At 40.6% G+C, this 17,971-nt stretch overlaps 1 protein-coding gene across 1 annotated transcript in view; it reads right to left on the minus strand.

The window, feature by feature from the left end:
* The window catches only part of RAP2A (RAP2A, member of RAS oncogene family), a 37,420-nt gene extending 21,361 nt beyond the window's left edge, over positions 1-16,059 (minus strand). The window contains exon 1 of the mRNA XM_027854140.1: positions 15,723-16,059. Coding sequence (XP_027709941.1) covers positions 15,723-16,036 — 314 coding nt within the window. The 5' untranslated portion in view covers positions 16,037-16,059. The remainder of the gene's footprint in view (positions 1-15,722) is intronic.
* Between the last annotated feature and the right edge of the window lie 1,912 nt (positions 16,060-17,971).

A 17,971-nucleotide genomic window follows, 5' to 3' on the forward strand; every position in this document is an offset into this window, starting at 1 on the left:
ATCTATGAAATGATCCCATGTGTGCCAAGATAAACTAGGCATAAAGGAAAGCACTAAACATATGATATACACAAAACACTAAAACATGATATACACTTAATACCCTTTTGAAAGGCCTTCGATCTAATTCATGCAGACTCCAGGACAACAGACTGTAAACTACTGCTATCAGTTCATTCTGAGACACTCTTCACAGGAATCATAGATCTAAACCAGAGATCTCAGAGGTCATTGATAGTCTAACCCCCTAATTTTAGAGTTGAGTAAACTGAGTTCCAGGTAAGTTAAGGGACTAGTCTAAGGTCAGACAAAGAAATGTCCCAAAGTGGGTTTTGAATCCCCTCCCTGTGACTCCAGACTCAGTTTTCCTTCCATTATTATACCTCATTGCAACCTAATGTGCTAGAAGACTTAATTTACTGTTTGAAAAATATCATCAGAACATACTATCTTTTCTTTTCCTATAAGTAACTGGCTGGCAGGGTTTTTATATACTGGTTTCATATAAAGAAAATTTTGAGCAGACATCATCATCATCATCAACACTAGCATTTATATAATGCCTACTTATGTGCCAGGTTCTATGCTAAGCACTTTACAAATATTATCTCATTTGGTCCTCACAAGAACCCTGGGAGGGAGAAGGGAGGTACTGTTATTAACTTTATTTTATAGTTGAGAAAACTGAGGCCAACAGAGGTTAAGTGACTTGGTCAAGGTAATATAGCTGGTATCTGAGGTGGAATCTGAACTCAGGTCTTCACAATTCCAACCCAAGTGCTTTATCAACTGTACCACCTAGCTGCCTCAACATGTTAAAGAAGTAATACAGTGACAAAATAAATGGATTCAATTCTATTCAAACATTTGTTAACAATAATTAACAATCAAAATAATAATAATAGCTAGCATTTGTATAGAGTTTCAAGGTTTACAAAGCATTTTATCTACATTATTGTCATTAGATCTTCACAACAAACCTGAGGTAGGTGTGATTATCCCTATTTTACAGGTAAGATACTGAGGCCAAGATGGTTAAGTGACCTGACCAGGGTTACACAGCGTGTGTGTGTGTGTGTGTGTGTGTGTGTGTGTGTGTGTGTGTGTGTGTGTGTGTATCAAAAGTTAAAACTTCTCTGTGGAAGCATTTTCACGGAAAAGAATCCATCAGAATTAAACTTCATAAATGAAAGAAAAGCACAGACAGGAAAAAATAAAAACTTATCAGAAAAAAGAAGGTTCAATAACATAATCAAATAAAAAATTATAAATCCAGAAGACTAAAGCATCAAGCCCTATTTTGTACCCAGCCACTGTACTTTCTTATCTTAAAGCAATATAGGTTCAAATTTCAGTTGACCTGGCAAATCACCTACTTGGCTGAAATAATTTTTTCATACGATCAGGATATTAATTTACTTTTAACCCAGCACACCCTTAGAGAAGTGAGCCCTTTAAGCCAAAATGACTGACTCTTGCACAGAACAATTTGAGACACTATAGTTAGTATGTCAAATACTTTCTCCATGTGTTTGAATGCAGTGGTAAACAGCAAAGGAACTGAAAAGGCTCTAAGATGGAAGGGAGGGAGTTTTCCAAGTTGTCTTTGACAATATAAATGCCCAAGAGAAGTACAAGCAAAATGCTTTGCAAACTCTGGGAGCAGAGGTTTCTGGGAAGTACCATGTCAGCTGGGTTTTAAAAGATACGTAGAAATGTACCAGTTTAGAAACAGTAGAAATGCTGAGGGAAACCATTTCATTGAGAATCTGAGGAAAACTATGGTGCCAGAGCTACAGTGGATTGTAAGTAAATATTACTTCCTGGCCCAGCCCTGGCACTAAGGTTTCAGGGAAAGTCATGCCCAGTTGGTTTCAGTAATTTGGAAGTAAAAGACACTAGAGGCCTAGGGGTCGAGATATCCCTGTAAGATGGAATGAGATATTTTTCCAGCTCATCACTGTGGTCTTTTCTACCACTATTCAGAGGTTTTTCTGACTTTAATTCAACAAATGTGTATTAAGTGCCAACTATGGGAAGAATAATGTGCCAACATTAAAGCGAATTAAGATATGGTCCTCCTCCACACTTGTGTTAGGGGAGAGAGGGAGAAAAACATTTGGCAACTCAGTTCTCCTGGAAGCTCTCTTCTCAACCTGGCATAAACCAGACCCCTTTGAATCAGTGAGACTCCTAATATTTTTAGAGCTTCATATCCCTTGTTTACATTCATGCCCCACCCTCTTCTGCAAATATCCAAGTTAAAATTACTATTTTAAAATTAATGTGAATTGAATTTAATCATTTTTGGAGAATTTTATAACTTTAGAGAAGCAGAAACAAAACCAGAGTTGGGAATCACCATTCTAAAATCTCTTCTCTTTGTTCTCTCTCTCACTCACAGGCATAGGCGAAAGAGCACCAGAACTGGAGTCAGAGGGACTTCCCTTGGAAAAGTCATAACCTTTTAGGGACTCAGTTTGTTCAAGTGGAATATGAGAGCGCTGAACTAAATGACCTAAATCCTATGACTTAAAGTAATAAGTAAATACATCTAGTAGACATTTCTACCAGCACCTTTCCTTATAGCTGTTAGATGCCCATTATTCTAAACTTAGACATGTACATGGAAAAACAGTTTTCATCTTTCAAAGGCTGTGAACATGGTTCTGGTTCACATAAAAGCTGAAAGCTGTACATCAGAGAGCTCAACTAACCAATACATTAAGAGACTTTTTTGAGCCAGATGGTCAGAAACATGTACATGAATTAAACCATCCAACTTTAATCTGGAAATACAATAAAACTATCATCTTAATATACTCTACCATAGAAATTCTTGGCAAAAACTACTAAAAATTAACAAAATCCATTTGATACACTTTATTTATAAAATAAATTAGTACAAGCATCACTAAGTTTTAAAGTACATTTTTCTGCTGACTGTTTAACAATGCTTTAAAGTTGGAGATAAAATTCATTTACCAAGAACTTAATTATAATTAAAACACTTTTAAAATCTGGTAAATTTTTTCTTTCTCTAGTTAAGTGATATCTTGGCATACTCCTGATTGACTATAGTGAATGAGCAGGATGAAATCACAAATCTAAACCTTACTCTACCTTTACCCTTACCCTGCCCTGCCCCTAAAAGGACTCCAATATTATGTGTAGAATGATATGCCATGCCTTCAAAACTTTCCAGCATGAATAAGTAGGACTATTTAACTCCACTAGCTCTAGTCTAATCTACATTCCCTAGATTCTAGGACAAAGCTGATCTCTAAGAAAGGGCAACACAAGAATCCAGTGACCCACAGCCCAGGCAAAACAACAAACATTGAAGTACTGCTTTGATCCCACTCTTACCTATGCTCTGTTTCTAGTAATGAAGCCCTTGCCTTGATTCTTAAAAGCAATCCTACCCAGTACACAAGTTTTCCAGTAACCAGTTCCCTTAACTTGTATCCCCATACTGGAGTAGCTGCTGAATATTCCATTTCTTCTGGGAGTTGGGGTCCTACCTTGTCTATCCCTGATTCTCTCAGAGACTAGAAACTTGCCCCTGATCTCTAGTTCTTATGACCAGGTCCTTACTATTTTCTTGAAGGTCATTCATGGGCTACCGTAATCTACATCAATTTCAATCAGATTACTGTGCTTTATCCAATCAATATTAAACCTACATCACCATAATACAATACACATTTATTAAGTACCTTCCTTGGTGAGGCACAGTGCTAAATGCTGGGGATATAGATTAAAAAAAAAAAAGAGAGAGAGAGAGAGAGAGAGAGAGAGAGAGAGAGAGAGAGAGAGAGAGAGAGTCCTTGCCTTCAAGCTTACCAATCCAACAGAGGAAGACAAGATACAAAAGGAAGCTAAAAATGGGGAGGGCCAGGGCCAAAGATAATGGAATGGAATCCAGAATGCAGCTGATTAGAAATAAAGAGTTCCCAGGGCTTCTGAGCCCTCCTTAATATGGAGACTCTGGGAGGAGTTTTTTGCTCTGACCTCTCTAATCAGAGGGCATCCACTTGTCCCCACCTACCATGTCTATTCCTTAGAGCCAAAAGCTCGCCTATGTGGATTTCTCCTACTGTCAGCACATGTTCAGGTGGGGGAGGGGGGGGCGCTACCTCTGACTCTTCTCAATCCTAACAGACCCAATCAATTTCATCTTCATAACATCTACTAAGTCCATTCCTTTTTCTCTATTTCTGTAACCATTCTACCTGGCCACATCACTATCTCCCTAGACTACCCTCTCAATACCCCTTATGGGACATCCCAGTCCCACTTTCTCCCTGCCCCAATTCATATTTTATATACTACCAGAACAAACCTTCTTATGCAAAGATCAGGTCACGTCTCCTGTAGGCTTTTTAGGGGTCTGTCAGTCCTGGCTCTAGTTGTGAATCTATGATCGTAAGAACTTTCTGGACTAGAATTCACACTTCTATGCCAGACATTTACGGCCTCCTCCCTCCCCCAAATCTGGTTTTTCAAGTGTACCATACTATTTTTTCTACATACCCTGTTGTTGTTGTTCAGTTTTATCTGCCTCTTGATAACTATGTGGACCATCCTGTCCATGGGGTTTCTAGGCAAAAATACTGGAGTGATTTGCCATTTTTTTTCTCCAGTGGGTTAAGGTAAACTGGGATAAGTGACTTGCCCAGAGTCACACAGCTAGTTAAATGTCTGAGACTGGATTTGAACTCAGGTTCTCCTGACTCCAGGCATGGTGCTCAGTCCACTATGCCACCTAGCTGCCTCCTACACTCTACAGACTAGCAAAATTGAACTACTCTCAGCTATATTAAACAATGTTGAATTCACACCTCTGTGCTTTTGCTTAACAGTAGATCACAGAATTTTAGAGATAGAAAAGTCTCTACCCAAAAGGCAATACCCTTTACAACACCCCTGACAAGAAGTTGTTCAATCTCTTCCAGAAGTCCTCCAATAAGAACCTATGATCTCCCAAGGCAAGCCATTTATACTTCTGTGGGTTTTTTTTTTAAAGTAGTTTTTTCAATGAACAAAACTACTTTCTTTCTCTTCCACATGTTTCAGTCAATTGGAGGGTGAGGGGGAATCTTTAAAACAAATATGCACAAACAAAACAAATTTCCTAAATCACATTACAAGCCATTAATTTTGGTTAGCTCTAATTTAATCAACAAGAATTTATTCAGCTCTCTATATTCCAATCACTGGCCTCTCTGATGGACAGGAATTATAGGATCATTGATTTAGAACTGGAAGGGACTTGAAGCCATTGAATACAACCATGTAGTTTTGTAGATGAGAAAACTGGTAAGAACAGAGGTTGTGACTTGCCCAAGGTCACGCATCTAGTAGGTGTCTGAGGCAAAATCTGAACTCCAGTCACAGTTATTCCAAGATCAGTGCTCTCTCAATTATGCCACCAAATAAATCTTGACCTAAAGCTTAAAATTTGCACCCACAACTTCCAACCAATGTTTCCAATCCTACTCTCTCCCACATGGTAGTCCTTAAAGCAGCTGTCCTATATCTCATAATTTTTCTCCTCTCAAGGTTTTGTTTTGTTTTTTGTTTTTTTTTAGGTCTGTTTCTTCAACTAGTCTTTATATGAAGATTCAAATTCCACTTTCTACAAGGCCTTTCCTGGACTTTCCAGCTGCTCCTGTCTCCTTCCTCAGAGACCTATTGTATGCACATAGTTACTTACATGCTATCTTCCCCATCTGAATGTTTCCTTTAAGGGAAGAGACAATGTTTTTGCCTTTCTTTGTATCCTCAGCCCTTAGCACACTGCCTGGCACATACTAAGTGTTAAATAAACCCTTGTTGATTGAATGACCAAGGATGAATAGTACCCTGGTTAGATGATGAGCTACCTCAGTTTTAAACCTCCTGAGGAAATGTTTCTTCAAATCTCAAGTGGCAAAATGTTTTAGCCCTGAAATACCTTTAAAATCGAGGATATTCTTCCATTTATCTAACTTGAAAATGCCTCATACGTGTGACATCTCTTTCCTCTGTTTTATTCACCGGAGGCAAGAGATTACCTGCTTATTTGTGCCAAGAATAATGTTATAAAAAGAAGCATGCATTCATATTTCTAATATTCAAAACAATAAAGAATGCTTTACTAAATTACATTTAAAAATAAATATTCTCAAGGTATGCCATCATTTTGCTCAATAACTAAATACCACTTCTCTGTAATAGAGATAGCCTTTACTAACCATCTATTCTAATGATCTATTTCAGTAGTCACTGCAGTTCTGAATCAGTTTTGAAAGGGCTTGGAGGTTAAAGAGAAAAAAAAGACGAAGGAATAAAAACATTTTGAAAATAAATAATTTCGCCTGGATCTTTTAAATAGGAGAGTGTTTCTTTTACTTTTAATAACATGTACTGAGCAGATGATCAGCTATCTGTCATATAAACTGTAAAACAGGAAGTAAACTATAATTTGAGAGCTATTTAGCACAAATATAATAGACAGCACTAGATTCTTGGAAATGAAAGACTTCAAATCAACACATTTACCACTAAGAAATCCAAAAGTTAATTTCTGGTGAGTTAAAACTTTAAACTTACTACAGAAAGCACAATATATAATTGTATGTATTCAATTTTACCACTGAACTCAGCTCAGCATTTTGAATGAAAAAGGATGCCTAATTTAAAAGTATACTTAATTTACATGTTGTGATCTATTTAAAACAGCTTATTCAGACAGAGTTTTCAGCAATGCATGATTAGAGCTATATTTTTAACAGGCTTAATTATCATTAAGTAACTAAATACATCAAATTTTCAAAGACTTAAGATGCTGATTTCACAATTACTGTACTTCCCCAGCAATGACTTCAGAAGAATATGGAGTTAATATTTGGTACAGTTAACTAGAATAACTTAAATTCTAAGAAGCTCATTTTAAATCTTTATTTAATGATAATTAAAATTGAGGATAATAATAGCACTCCATAAAGGCTATCCTCACAAGACTACCAACACAAGAAAAATCAAGTAATTCAGGATTTTTTTAAATTACATTTTTCTTACAAGTAGTCCTAAATAGCAGTTTCAGGTACAAATATTTTTAGTTCAAATAGTCATTGAAGCGATATGTGCAATTTTTCAAAAAGGATTTTCAATTAAGTAAACATAAAGCTACAACATAGTAGGTAACCAGTATTTGAAATAATAAATTCACAAGCCCATGCTATAGTCCCACTCTTAGGTCTCCTCACATGGTGAAGGTGACCCTGGCTTCTCAAACAATGTGCCAAAGGCAAACAAGCTGGTAGGTCTTAACCAAAGTGCAAAAGTTTTGAGTGCCAAACTGGTAATGAACTTTATCTTCTGCACAAGATAAATTTGGTGTGAGCTTTATTACTAGGTTGGCATCAGGGTAATGAATTTTTTGGCCAAAGTAATTCTTGCAAGACTGTCCACTAAGTAGAAGAGGGATTGCAATTGATTTTCTGTACAGTGAGCATCTATACGAACCGATTTTTCACATACTGAAGGAAAAAAAAGCTCTTAACACATTCCCCCCCCACAGTCATTCTTACTGAAATGTTTTTCATTATATCATTACCACTGTTAGTATTATTAAGCCTTAGAATGATACTGTGAAGCAAAAAAGTATCTTTAAAAAACTTGACTTTTCTCATTAGATCAGGAAAATATTTTGAGTAAAACAGTCTAATAAACAAAATGATGGTGATCTTTTGTAATCCTTTCATTTCAGTCTTACCTTCACGCTTGATCCACTGTCAGGTTTTCAACCATCATTGCTCACAGATGATTTCCAAATCTGTTTGCATAGCTATGACTGCTAGCCCCACATTAAAATTGCCTGTCCAACAATGTTCTCCTTTAGTATAAGCTATGTGATGTTGAACATATTTTATCTTTAAGGGTCTCAGTTTCCTTATATGTAAAATAAAGTTGGAGAGGGAATGGGAGAGAGGGGGAGAATGGGAGAAGGGGAGAGAAGCAGTAGAGTAGATCCAATTCTAGTATATATTCTACTAACCTCATATAGCACTTTGCAATTCTCTAATATTCTTAAATATGCTTGTATTTTAGCCCTGTAACTATATTATAATCTTCATGAAAATAGGTACTTTGTCTTAAATTTGGTGCATGAGAAGCACACAATAACTGAATTGAGTAACAGATACTTAACCAGGTTCTCTTCTAGCTTTATTAATGGTACCATAATCCTCCTAGACATAAAGGCAAAAAAGCTCAGGATCATCTAAAACTTTACTCTTCAACCTCTACTTGGCTTCTATTGATTTTTTTTTCCATAATGTTTCACATATCCTTTCTTTCCTTTCTACTTCCACTGATGTCACCATAGACCTTAACTGCTCTCACAATAGCCCTACCCACCTACCTTTCCCTGCAACTGATCCTACGAACTGATAACAGATTAATTTTCTTTAAACCCTGAAATACAAACTCACAGAACTACAGAGCTAGATGGTACTTCAGAAGTCCTTCAGCTCAATCCTCTCTCTCTCTGACATTCCCAACTATTATTTATATGGTCTTAGCTTGAAGACCCCCAATGATGGGAAATCCATTATCCTTTAGAGCAGCACTGGACAGTTCTAATTGTTTTTAAGCTTTTTTCCCTTAAATCAAGCTTAAATCTCCTTTTCTGCAATTAAAACCCATACTCATCTGCTGCTTTCTTGAATAAAGCAGAACAAATCTAATCCAATTCTAACATTACAGCCTTTCAAATATCTGAAGATCATTACCATATTTCTCCAAGGTCTTTTATTCACCAGACTAAATTCATTCCTTCAACTCATCCTTGTATGACAGGATGTTCAATCTCCTTACCTTTCCAGCTTGTCAATATCCTTCCTAAAATACTGTACCTACCAAAGAACTGAATACAAGTCTCATCCTATGCAGTGACATGTAAACCATAATAGGCCTTATCAGGTTTCTCCACTGGGACATTTTGTCTAAGAGCATTACCTTTTTTGCCTGCACCATCAACTCATGTTGAACTTGTAGTCTAACACAATCCCCAGATTTCTCCCACATAGACATCACCAGCCTTAGTTCTCCCATCTATATAAGTTTACGTGAAGTTTTTATTTAAAAATGTAGGGCTTTACATCTCTAGTAAATTTCACACTATTAAATTCATTCCATCATTCTAACTGGTTGATTTTTTTGTGGATATTGATTCTGTAATCCACGTAGTAACCGCCCTTCCCAGTTTTGTGTCGTTTGCAAACTTAATATGCATGCCATTTATATCACTGGTAAAAAAAAAAAAATGCTAATCAGAGGACCATGGATGGATCCCTGGGATGACCCACTAGAGACTTCCTTCCAAGATTACTATCCCATTAAGGACTACATTTTAGATAAAGCAATCAATTCCAAATGCACTTAAGTGTGCTTACTAACGTCTAGCTTTGATCAATCTATCAACAAGTATTTATTAAGCTTTTATGTTCTAGGAACTGGTGATATACTACAAAGAATGAAAAGATGCCTCCTCAGGATGAACTTACCTTCATGTCCCTTGTCTACTCAAACACCTTCAACTGCTCCCACTGCCCCAAAATACCTTTGTGATCTCATCTCACTTTACTACTTTGCCCTACCTCCAAGGCCAGCCACACACTAAGCTAGTGTTGTTCAGTTGTTTTTCAGTCATATCTGATTCTTCATAACTCCACTTGGGGTTTTCTTGGCAAAAATATGGGAGTGATTTGCCATTTCCTTCTTCAGCTCATTTTACAGATTAGGAAACTGAGGCAAACAGAGCTAAGTGACTTGCCCACGGTCACACAGCTAGGAAGTGTCTGTGTCAGGCACTGAACTAGGAATATGAGTCTTCCTGACTCCAGGCCTGAAACTCTATCCATTTCATCACCTAGATGCTTTGGTTTTCCTGTCAGTGTGGTTTTGCCTATGCTATTTCTTTCATCTAGAATGTCATACTGCCTTCCGTTGTACCCCAAATCTTTCCTATCTTTCAATTCCCAAGACAAATCTACCTTTTAGATTAAACCTTCTATGTTACTGTATCTGGAAATGATCTCAAAGGCTTCCTTAAGTTCTTTAGTAGATGGACTCTGGATTGAGGGATGAGTTCAATGTCTTTCTCTAACTTACTACCTCTATGTGACCTTGGCGGCAAAACACTTATGTCTTCCTGGGCCTCAGTTTCCTTATCTATAAAATAAGGAAGTTGGTTGTACTAGCTGGTCCCAGAGGTGCCTTTGGTTCAAGTCCTATGAGGCTGTTACTCTAGAGATTATCTAACTGAATTACCTCATTTTACAGAAAAAGAACCTGAGGAACAGAAAGACTGAGTGGCTTCTGTAGTATAGTAATTATTTGTTAGTATGTATGTGTTCTCAACAAGACCGTACAGGCTGAGAAAACGGAGACCGTAAGACATACATACTGTGTAATTTTTAAAAAAAAGTGGGGTCAGAATAAGAAAACAAGTGGGTTTTTTTCCTTTAGCTCCCATAGAGTGCCTGTCATAGTAACTTGACATTCAGAAGGCAGGGGGTGCCAATGTGGTCATACCTGCCCTGAAAGACAATCACTTTGGAAGTTGTAAGGAGTAAGGGTGGAAGTGGAGGGAGATTTAAGGTAGGGAAACTAAACAAGAGTCCATCACAATAGTTTAAGCAAGAAGCAATAGGAGCTTGAACTAAAGCTGTGGCTATGTGAGTAGAAAGAAGGGGTTGGATGTGAGATGGTGTGGAGGTAGAAATAACAAGATTTGTCATTTGATTAACAAGAGAGTGGGAAAATGAGGAATTGAGGATAACAATGAGGTTAAGAACCTGGGAGACTAGAAGAATGGCAGAAGTGATTTTGTAGGACCAGGTCTAAGAAGAGGAAATAAATTTCAAATTGTAGTGACAAAATTGCCATTGTCAGTTCTAATCCATACTGTATCAAGGGCAGTGTTTAAAAATGGAAGAGTGGCAAACTGCCCAACAAAATGAAATACTCAGACTATGGTCCTGAGAAACTGCTCAGGCTAATAGTAAAAACATCAGTTCCTCATTTATCCAGCATTAATCAAGACTCCATAATCAAGGCCCACATTTAAATAATTCTTTATAATTCATTCAACTCACATCATCTCTGTGAGGTAGACCATGAGTGAAAGTATTAGTACCCCTGTTTTACAGATGAGGAAACTGAGACTTAGGAATGTTATGTGAAATTGCCAAGGTCACAAGGTCCAGGTCAAAGTAGAAACACAACTCCTGGTATTCTGACTCTAAGTGGAGAACTCTGACAATTACTATCTCATGCTGCTTCTCATGAAATGGAGCAAGTTCGTTTGTAAGGTATGCTTAAGTACCTAAACTTTTCTTATTTCAACCATTTTTGACAGAAAACACTTAAGATGTATTACATAATCCTGCCCTTCATCACAGTAAACAATGTAATGTAAACTTAATTACTTGGGGTCAACATTATAAACTTGTTCTGCTTAACCCCAGAGGAAAAAAAAACAGGAGCAAATTCATTTTTGAAAAATCATTATGGATCATTTAGAGTAAGCCCACATACCACTTGGAAGCAGATTTTTCTCCCTGGTGGGTTAGAAAGTATTAAATATAGACAACATAAATTAATTGTACTAGAGGCAAATTTAAGCTCAATATAAGGAAGAACTCTCTAACAATTAGAGATGTTCCAAAGTATAAAAGGTTGTTTCAGGTGGTGCTAAGTTCCTCTCCATTGAAGGTCTTCAAACAGAGGCTACTGGAGAATCACTTACTGGGTGTGTCTTGGGGGGGGTCTTTTTTGGGCATGGGTTGTAGTTTTTTGGGGACAAATATGGCCACTTGAGATCTCTTTCAGTTCTAAAATTTCATGATTCTGTGATCAAACTATGCTATATGACATATTAATGGACTCAGGAAACTGAGGTTTGCTTTTCCACTTAGTCTTCTCCCCAAATTTAGCTCTCATTAAAACTTCTCTATTTCTGTTAAGGATATCACCTTAACTTTCAGACACCCAAGCTGGATGTGAATCCTCAGCCTCCCTTCCCTCACATATCCAAGCCTTGTCATTTCTACCTTCATAAAATATCTCACTCTCTACTCTCTTATCTACCACCCTAACTCAGGCCCTCTTGCCCAAAAGGTCCTGCAAAAGTGATTTTTCTAAGCATGGGTCTAGGATCACAGAGAAATTTCTCAGTTTGATATTTAAAGACCTTCATAACCTGGCCCTAACCTAACTTTCTGGAGTATATCTGTAGTAACATATTAACACAGCAACTAGGTGGCCCAGTGGATAGAGTGCCAGGCATGGGTTCAAAAAGACTCATCTTCCTAAGTTCAAGGTTTAGTAGCTGTGTGACCCTGGGCAAGTCACTTAACCCTGTTTGCCTCAATTTCTCATCAGTAAAATGGGATAAGGAAGGAAATGACAAACCTTTCCAGTATCTTTGCCAAGAAAACCCCAAATGCGGTCACAAAAGAGTCAGACATGACTAAAAAATGACTGAGCAACATTTTACCATCCCCTTTTCCCACTCTATAATCCAGCCAAACTGGCCTTCTTCCTCTTCTTCAAGGGACACCCCCTCCCTATGCTGTACTTTCATGCCTTTAATATATTCCTTCCTTCCTTCCTCTGCCTTGTAAAATTGCTATTTCCTTCAAGAATGATATCAAGGATCACCCTTCCACGTGGTTTTCCAGATCCTCACAATTGCCAGTGACTTCTCCAAATTACTCGGTATTTTTTATGTGCACATGTAGACGCACAACATACACGCACAATCCAGAATGTAAGCTCCTTGAGGGCAAGAACTGTTTCACTTTTGTCTTTGTGTATCCCGGAGCCTGGCACAGCACTCAATGAATGCTTGTTGATTATGTTCCATTTCCTTCCTGTCTCCTTTGCTGTCATGTCACTTCCTGCTTCAGTGTGCTTCCCTTTAAAGGTTATTCCATTCCCCTCTGTCAATTTTTAATTTGCAACAAACCTATACACCAGATAATGAAAACTTAGCATTACACCTTAAAAACAGGAGTAAATAAGCTGTGAGTGAAGGTTCAAGGGCTTTTTTTTTTCTAAGTGTAAGAACTAGTGTATTGACTTTGTGACATCTAGGCCTGCTGATCAGAGGCTTTTTTTTCCCCCCTCAAAGTCCTTCAATGGCTCCCTTTTACCTAAAGAGTAAAGTTGATACTTTTTGGCCATTTTGGTTCTTCTATGGATTGTTATTCTACCTTTCCAGATTAATCTTATACTACTTACTCTTCTTCATGTATTTTAAAAGTTCCTGCCAACCTCGGATTTCTTCCTGTTCTCTACTCAAATATATCCATTTCTGCACTTTCCCATCTCCATGACTTTGCTCAGTTTTCCCCAAGTCTAGAATTTATTTCCCTCCAGTCTTCGCCTGCCTACTGAATTCTTATATTCTGTTTTCCCCTTAAATCTTTCCCTGATTCTACTCCTTAATAAAGACCTTTCCCAGGCCCTGCTTTCACAGGTCAATGTTTGCATCCCTATTAATTTTCATTGAGTTATTTGTGTATATGTCATTTCCCCTAACTGTAAGGTCTACCGGGTAAATTATCTCTAGCTAGGTTCAACCCAATGCTCTTCATACAGTAGCCAATTAGCTACTAAATGGAAGAGATAATAAGAAAAGTTCATTTATCTGATATAGTTTGAAAGAAGGACTTGGGAGCATCAAGTCACTACATAAGAACAGGCAATTTCACCAGACAACTTTGTTCTAGAAACTGTTTTTGCCATTGTTCCGTGTTTTTAAAATGTGAATCCTTATAGATTATACAAACTAATATTAAAGTGTACCACAGAAATTAATGATATAGCCTCTCCAGGAAGCTAAGTGACCATCTCAAAGATAAAGGGTAAGGGGAGAAAAAACAATCAGAATCAAATTTTTCAGTTATGAATAAGACTTAATAGATAATCATTTGATTTTGTTTGTTATTCTGGAAGAAACTTAAAAATTTTAATCCAACTACTGAGTATTCTGAGTATGTTACTGAAAAAAACTGCTTCTACTTTTCTACTCTCACAAATTGCATTAAAGATAATCTCATTTTCAATTAATATCTGAGTACTCACTGAATGCAGGATACTTGGCTCTGGCCCATTCAAAGTAGTTACAGAACCCAACAGAGGACACAATTGTATTCACAATAGATTTACTGCTCTCTTTAAAGTATATGGCATCTGAGTACATCCATATAGGTTGTGGGGGGGAACAGTAGGCTGAACTAGATGGCAGGGCAAATGAAAACACAACTAGTGATCAAGCTGCACTATAGATTGTACATTAACAAATTTATCAGCATATCTTAAGAGTTAAGAATCTTAATTACTGATAACAATCAGAAGAAATAACTTGACTGCAGATGCCAGAATAAGGTGTCCAAAGCTGGACTGACAGAAAAATTTACAAAAACTTTTTTTTAAAATTAGCAAGTTTGATATTCAGATCACTGAGTATGTTAGAATATATAATCTTACAGCAGAGGTTTTTGGAATACGTATTTCAAATGCATGAAATGGTCCACAATATAGAGGAACAAATAAAAAGGATTTCAATTCAATCCAACAAGCATTTATTAAGCACCTACTATATGCCAGACACTCATAACGGTGTTGGTGATAAAAGTCAGCCAGTAAACTAGCATTTATTAAGCACCTATTATACAAAGACCAAAACAAAAAGAAAAGAGAAAATCCCCATTTCAGAAAAAAACGGTACCGAAACTTCCCCTACAAGTCTTAGAAATGAATTTACTTTTTGCTAACCATTCGGCAAAGAAAAATCTCGTTTGTAAGTTAAAAAAAAAAAACTCCCCCGAATTTCTTTAAATTCTCTAATAGCCTTTTTATGTGCCCACACGCTAATTCAGGCTATATTTGTAAACCCACAGGGCTTGCGGATAGCTATCGTACCCTTTCTCTGTCCAGAATTTTGTAATAATCATTTTCAAAACTAGCTATTAAGCCTGAACCCTACAAATGTAAAATGGCAAAAGAGCGAAAACAGCATCAATCGCTTGCCCTTTCACCTTAACATTCTTGCAATATCCTGTCGTGAAATACAGCAAAAGAAACAGCTTTTTTTACCCAAATCACTTGTATTTAAAAAAAAAAAAAGCAACTATTTTTCCAGAATTCACCTTTCTCCGCCTCTCTCTCCTTTTCCAAAACAACCCCCCCCTTGGACAGTCTTTCAACTTTTTTTTTTCTTTTGGACTCTTTGCCAGCTCTTTTACTCAAAGGATTCGACAGACCCAGGCTGACAAAATTTTAGTTGGCGAAACAAAGCACAAGCCAAACTTGAAAGCATAACATACCCAACAACATGCACGCGCGCGCACACACACACACACACACATCCACACACACAAACACACACATCCTCAAAGGCCAACACACACACACCCACCCCCCCACCCCCAAGGGCACACAAACCCACCCAGAGAGAAAATTTCAAGTGGGCGCCCGCTGCGACCCCTCCCCTGACTTCTTTCGGAGCCGCTGCAGATCTTTCAGGCCGGGGCCGCCCCGTCCCCTCTATTTCCGACCTGAACTTGTCCGCAGGACCCCCCCACCCCCATTCACCGCACTGGGTGGGTTGGGCTGGCCGGGGCCGCCTCCCCAGGGTGGGGTGGGGGTTCTCGGCCCCTTACCGCTTGACTCGGATGATCTGGTCCCGCATGGGCTTGATGTCCTGGAAGCTCTGCTGGTTGACCAAGCTGTAGACCAAGATGAAGCCCTGGCCGTTCTTGATGTACAGGTCCCGCATGGAGGCGAACTGCTCCGTGCCCGCTGTGTCCAGGATCTCCAGCACGGACGGGGACGAGTCCACCTCAATCTCCTTGCGGTAGAAGTCCTCGATGGTGGGGTCGTATTTCTCGATGAAGGTGCCGGTCACAAACTGCACGGTGAGGGCGGATTTGCCCACCCCGCCCGAGCCCAGCACCACCACTTTGTACTCGCGCATCGTCCCCCGCCGCCGCCGCCGCCGCCTCCTCGACCGCCGACATAGACTTACGGCCGCCGAGCCGGGAACCCGGACCGCGCCGCAGCCGCCGCCGCCGCCGCGTCCTTGGGCGGCTGCTGCTGCCGCCGCCGCCGCCGCCGCCCCCACCACCGCCTCGCGGCCGCGGCAGCCCCCTGGGCGGCGGCGGCGGCGGCAGCAGCAGCAGCAGCAGCACTAGCGACGGCCCTGGGCATGGACCGCGCTCGGCGGACAGGCAGCCCCGCGGACGCCGCCGGGAGGGAAGCGAGGAGCGGGAGCGGAAGCAGGAGCCGTCGCCGGGCCGCCGCCGCTGGCCCGCAGTGCCAGAGCCGCCGCCGCTCCCCGCCCTCCTTCCTCTGCCGCTTCCTCCACGGCGGCCCGGCGGCGGGCGGCGCGCTAGCTCCCGAGCTGCAGTGCTGCCGGGGGCAGGGCGGGGCGGGGCGAGGCGGGGCCGGCGCTGGGATGGGCACTAGCTCCACCCTTCTTCCTCCGTCACCTAGGCAACCCCGAGGCGCCCGCTCCCGGTGCAGCCTGTGGAGCGCCTGAGCTTCCGACCCGAGAAGAGAAAACAAACAAACCAACCAACCTCACCCCCGCTCCGCAGGCCCGCACACCCTAACCTAAGGTGGGACAAGTGGAAACGTGCGCATCCGCTCGTCCAGGTTTTAGCGTTTGACCAAGAAAAAGAGTGGGATTGGGGGAAAGTGCCCCCTGGTCACAAGCCTGGTCACAGGCTTTATTTGGAGGTGATGGTCAATCCTCCTAAGGGTCTCAGAGAGATGGGCAGGGAGTCGTCCTAAGACATAACTCTCCAACTGTGGCTGTATGCTTGTTTTTAAACACGGGATACTGCAGCGGCGTGTGGAAATCACATGCACCCCACAGCCGGGGGGAAAAGTCATCTCGGCAATCTGTTTCAGAAGGAACGTCACGCCGGGTCCATCTTCTGCCGAGACCCGCCCTCCCCTAGCTTTACCACTTGTCTCCCACCTCAGCTTGTCCTCTTAATTGCCCGCGATGCTTATGTAGGGCTTCACCCTCTCTTTCCCTCCCTAACCACCCCCTCCCCGCCCCCTGTGTCGGGAGTCGCTAAAGCCCGGAGAATCGGATCCTCCAGGTACTCCCAGCTAAACTGAGCATGCCTCTTAGTAACAGCCGGTTTGAACGGCATCTCGTCGAAGCCTGGATCTGCATCAGCCAACCAGCGCAAGCCTCGGCGTCACGTGGCACCGCTTGCTACAAATCGGAGGGCGCCCGAGTACCACGTGACGACACCATCTCCCAGAGACAGTCAAACCCTCGGTGCTAGGTCGAGGCTGACTGGAAGCTTGCGCCTAGCCAGTCCTGGATTGAGCTGGGGTGTGACGGAGGTGTCTCTTTGACCAATCCAAAGAGAGCTTCAATCAGCAGCCCAACATTTGTGTTCCCCTGATGCTGTGGTCGGGCGTGGGCTTAGGGGCGGTGGTCAGGAAAGAAAAAGTCACAGTGACCTATTCTAGCAAAAGAGACCTGGAACTCTGCGGAAAGCATTCCAAGACTTTTGGCTTAAGTGATGGGCGTGGGGCTGTTAGCTGTTGAGGGACAAAGATTGCAGAAAGTGGTCCTTTTCCCCAAGGTGAAAATCCTGCTGGCGAGTAGGGAGTACGGGAGAAAAAGTCAAAGGCTTTCTTAGCCGTTGCTTAGACTATGCAGTCGTCTCACCCTTCCTTCTTTGTATTCCTGCTATCAGTTACAGAGGGCTACCATGCAATTATACCCATTGTCTTCATTTTATCCTCACGAGCCTCCGAGCCAAGAAATGCAGTTACAAGCCCACATAGCTAGTGAGTGGCCGAGCCAGAATTCAAACCCATTGCTGATTCCCGAGTTCAATCTTATTTATTGCAGGCTATTTCAAACATCCCTAGGTTGTCTTAA

This window comes from Vombatus ursinus, unplaced genomic scaffold, assembly GCF_900497805.2.
Source record: "Vombatus ursinus unplaced genomic scaffold, bare-nosed wombat genome assembly UNPS02010304.1, whole genome shotgun sequence".
Taxonomy (NCBI): domain Eukaryota; kingdom Metazoa; phylum Chordata; class Mammalia; order Diprotodontia; family Vombatidae; genus Vombatus; species Vombatus ursinus.